We start from the raw sequence: 5,312 nt of genomic DNA, 5'->3' as shown, positions 1-5,312 counted from the left end.
AGTTAAAATTTTATAGAAGGGAGCGAGCGGTCTTGTAGAGGGAGGGAACGCCAAAACGCTTCCCAATTTCTGTCAAGATATATAAGAAAGCACGCTTCAAAGGTTTATCTCTTTAAAATCCCTTCTTTTACCGCTTTCTGTGTGTACATATTTAAACTGTCATCATGTAGATAGTTAATTTATAATTGCTTAGAATAAATAGGGGTAATTTAGTAATTTTGCACTATTATTTTTAAATAATCTGTCATAGGGAACCCGAAAGGGGCGCTGTGGGGTGCTAACACCTTCCCCACGCGTAACCGACTCCCTTACCCGACTCTGGTTGTAATGGCCGAAGTCGATTTTTGAATCGATTGCCTTAAACTTCTTTTTCCAATGTTTTGAGTAAAACATTGGTGGCGACTCCATGAACCCTTCCTTTTTATGAAAACCGCTAATCTATGGAGGGTCCCGCTTGGGATTAACATGGATTGGTGAGCCTTTTAATAAAATTGCTCGTTTGACAAGATCTCAGTTTGAGAATAAGTCATTCTAGCAATCCATATTTTAAAACAAATAAAAGAGTCCAACCATCCTTCGCGAATGCCGAAAGCCCGTTTCGGGCCGGTGGCGACAATGCTAGAAGCACTTGACTTCAATATAAAAACCAAAATTCTATATGTAGATTAACTATTTTAGATTTTAGTGTTTTCTTAAAATTCCTTAACCTAAGGTCATTACTTTGATCCTAATGTCATTAATTTCATCATTATAATTGTCTTTCTTAACAGGGCTCTAAAGGTCCCACTATTATGGAAGTGTTATACTTTATGTATTCTTTATTTTCTTGTTCCCAACTAACTCAATTCAAATTCGTAAGTTTATGCATTACGTAAATCATTAGACTCGGTTGTTGCCTTAAGTTCAATAATAATAATAAAAAATCAAAATAACTGGTTACAATTGACATACACACAACATTTTTTTAACTTTAAAAAGAAACAAATGTCTAACATTCAGATTCAATAAAATAAAATGGCCTACACTAGGGAATAAAACTACCAACTTAAAAAATATATAAATCAAATTAATATTCATATATAATTTGGTCCTCAATACATCCAAAACATGCATATAAATTATAAATTTAAAGAATACATAAGGACGTTTGTTTTGTTTCTCATCAACCATGTTCTTGAAAAATTCTGAAAATTAAGGATCATCAGCAATACCACCTAAAGAAAAAAAACATGATTAAAACAAAGGACAATAATTAAAATTCATTTATCATAAAATTTAACAAACCAATTGCATTCATCCTACATTGTAAAAACACTAACCAGTTTCAGTTCCATTATTAATTGTTTGTTGAAGCAAATTATTCCAATAGAAACCACTACTGACATTATGCATTGTATTGTTCTGCATTAAAAAAAAGTCAGGTCAGTATTTAAAAATTTTACAAAACTGAAAATACCTACAAAATTAAATACAATTTAAAATCAAACCTAAGAAGGCTGTGTAAAAATTGGATAATGAGAAATAGCTGAAATAGATAGGCCTTGATTGTGTGTAATATATTGGGATGGCAAGTATGCAAATGAAGGTGGAATTAAAATTCCTGGGGGATAAATTGAATTAACTCCACTACAAGGGAGAAAAGAAGGAATCACAACTTCGACTTTAGGGATTACTAGTGTTGCTCTACTTGTTGATGCAGTTGTTAATTGCTTCTACGAATAAACAGTTAAACCCAAAAGAAAATTACTCAAACAGTAACAGCACAAAAACAAAAGAATTTCAAATTAAAGCACACAATTGATTTTTCTACATTAGAGGTTTTGACTTTCTTAATTGTCTTTTCTGATCCATTTCTTTTTTTCTTGTCTTTCGCATTCTACAATAAAATGAAATAAAATTAGACATTAGAAATACAAATACTAACACAAAATAAATTGTAAATAACATAATAAGAATAAATTTTAGAAAATATCAACAACCTCATTTGTATCATCATCATGTGTCAGATCTTCCTTCTCCTAAAAAACAAGAATTTTGTATCATTATTAAAATTTTTTTTGTAAGGACACAAAACAAAACTTAATTGTCAAACATAATAAGATTACATTGTCATCATCAATGGATTCTGAAATTGATACATTGTCTTCATTTTCTTCATTGTTTTGATTCATGTCAAGAGAACCAACAAACTTTGAACATCTCCTAATTGTGTGGCCAATGTTATTACAGTTTCTACATCGTCTTTTCTTACCACCAAATCCTTTCTTTCTTGGAGCCCCTTTTGTCTTCACTACCATCGGATCACCAACTCCGTTGACACATGACATGTCATTGTGACTTCCATCCAATATTTTCTCATACTTATGAGCCAAATTTAAAAAATCATCTCTAATTTGAGTAAATAAATTCCTTTTATTTGCAACAATATCACAAAGCCTATTAGCAACAGCAGAAACTGCCCCAAATCGAGCATTTTTCATCACATCTGAAGTTGTTTCCAATGTATCTATGCATAATAAATCAGTCTTTGCTGTCTTTTTCCATCTTCTACAAATTAAACTCTGAGGAATATTTTCCATGTACTCATTTTTCATAATAACAAAAATATGAGCATAGGGTATTCCACGAGATTCAAATAAGTGACATTCACAAACTAGGTTACACTTCACTGTATCATAAACAACATTGACTTCTTTCATACGATTACAATACATGTTAATCTTGAACAACAATTGGTCTCCATTTTGTATTTGCTCAACAACATTCAATGCCCCAGCAACTATATCTCTTCCTTCACTTCTTTGAATATCTCCATGGTATATATCTTTGATGCCTCACGCTCAAAGTTATACAAAGAGGTAGTCAACACTGGTTCAACAAAAGAATCTTTAAAATCTGCAATGTGTTCATTGTTCCTATATTCTCTTAAAGCTTGGTCAAAACATTCTATGAATTCCATTATAGTACTTTTTCTCCTAACATAAGTTTTGATTATTGAATTTATCGCTTCACACTGAGAAGTCGTTCTTATGCGGCCAAAAAGTTTATCACGAAAATAAGCAGTAGCCCACAAATGCTTAATATCATATGTTTTAGAAACCCACTTATTTCCAACAAGACCATGCTTTGAAATTATCTTCTTCCAATATGATTCAAATTCATCAGGTGTAAAGTTTGAATACATGGATGTCTTAAAATTTGATAAAAATTTAGAAATCTTAACATTCTCACAAGCATTCTTATGCAAGTGCCATGCACAAAGACGATGTGATGCATCTGGAAATACTTGTCTTATGGCCTCCCTCATAGCTCCATCACCATCTGTAACAACTAATCTTGGATATTTATTTTGCATTGCATCCAAGAAAGTCTCCAACACCCACTTATAAGTCTCAGTAATTTCATCAGCCAACAAAGCACAACCAAAAATAGTTGTTTGAGAATGATGATTACAACCAGAGAAAATTACCAAAGGAATGTTGTATTTATTCTTTTTGTACGTGGTGTCAAATGCAAGTACATCACCAAAACATTGGAAGTCTGATCTACTACATCCATCTGCCCAAAATAAATGCTTCAATTTACCATCATCTGTAGTTTGAAATTTTGAATAAAACATTGGATCATTACCAGCCTTGTCTTCTAAATAGCTTAATGCAACACTCACATCCCCATCTTTAATCATATCACGTTGGGTTCGATAAAAATGACTGTAAAGGTCACGTTTTGAGAAACCAATACTACCATATCCACCCTTTTGAGATAATAAATATCCCATTATGTGGCAAGTTCTAACACTAAATGAATGCAAACTATTCACTTAAGCTTTATCACCATCAGAAAGTACACGGTACTTAGGAATATGATGGATATCATGGGGTGGGGTAACATAATGATTATGAGTTTCCTCAAATGAAGATACTCTCCATTTAGAAATTTTATAATCAAGGTAAACACGAAGCTTAACTTGACAATTAGTACGAGTGATGGGCATATGCTCCCTTTTCCTATCCACCCTCAAGTAGTGTTTTTTATTTCGCAGACCTTTTCTATTGCATACAAAAAGACGTTTGATAACATTTCCCTTTATATCTCTATGTATATCTTCTTTCCTTATTACAAACCCATGGCACCTAGCATATGCAGTATAAAATTCAAAAGCATGGTCTTCACTACCAAATTCTAAACCTTTAATATCATCCCCTGTCAAATCAGCTATTCTTTTAAATTCATCAGTTGATACATTTTCTTCTTCACCAACTTTTCCATCAACATCATTATTCACACCATCTTTATCAATGTCATCAAGTATAACAACATCATTACTTAAATCCTTATCATCACCCAAATTAACAGTTGGTTCTCTATCACAATTATCCATCTGCAATATATACCATAACATGAATTTCAAATAACTAATCTATCAAAGAATACATATAGTTAAACCAAAATAAATGTATATATTAAAATTAAACCATAGTATTAAGGAAAAAGCTACTTATGTGAAAACAAAATGCAACCTTCATTAAATAAAACAAATACAATTCAAATAAAAATAGTATAACAAAAAAGGCTTATACAAGAAAAAAAAAATAGAGCATAACACTAACACATTAAAGCCATAGTACAAACACATTCATAGTGCAAACACATTCATTTTTCACCACAACCTTCATTTTCTGTTAACTAATTATACACAAAATTTAAAACAAAAAACCCCAAAATCATAACATAATAGAGAGAGTAACATAAAAAAGTAAATAAACGACATTACCTTTTCGCCAAAAATCAATGTCGAATAGCTATTGCCAAACAATCAAAATTACCTTTTCCAAAACCCGTCCTAAAGGAAGAAGACAATTCCAAATAAGTGATTAATTTTTCGACTAACCTATGAAATTGAAAGTGGAACACGATGAATGGAGATTACCTTCTCGAAAGTTAAAGTCGAAAGCCAAAATCTAAAGGAAGAACGTCGAGTAGTTAACGACGATGGCAACGAAATGGTGCAAACCTGTAACTAATGAAGCTACAAAACGAAGATAACGAAGGAGAAAATCAATGTCAAACCCTAAACCCTTAGAGTCAACCAAGAAAACGAACCCGAAAACAATAAAGATGACCTTCTTGAAAGTCAAACCTTAAACCCTGAAAGTCGGCCAAGAACGTTTATGGCAACAATGAACGACGATGGCAATGAAATGGTGCAAACCTGTAACTAATGAACCTACAGAACAAAGAGAGCGAAGGACAAAATCAATGTCAAACCCTAAACCCTGAAAGTCGACCAAGAAAATGAAGCCAAAAACAAT

General features: G+C 32.1%; 1 protein-coding gene across 1 annotated transcript; it reads right to left on the bottom strand.

Moving 5' to 3' along the window:
• Positions 1-2,779: 2,779 nt before the first annotated feature.
• On the bottom strand, positions 2,780-3,778 carry LOC145953291 (protein FAR1-RELATED SEQUENCE 5-like). Its single transcript, XM_083067232.1, has one exon. The coding sequence runs from the start codon at positions 3,776-3,778 to the stop codon at positions 2,780-2,782; it is 999 nt and encodes a 332-aa protein (XP_082923358.1).
• Between the last annotated feature and the right edge of the window lie 1,534 nt (positions 3,779-5,312).

This window comes from Cajanus cajan, chromosome 11 (genome assembly GCF_000230855.2).
Source record: "Cajanus cajan strain Asha chromosome 11, NIPB_CcT2T_4, whole genome shotgun sequence".
Classification (NCBI taxonomy): Eukaryota; Viridiplantae; Streptophyta; class Magnoliopsida; order Fabales; family Fabaceae; genus Cajanus; species Cajanus cajan.
Note: the sequence above shows the minus strand (reverse complement) of the source record. Positions and strands in the feature narration are given on the sequence as shown.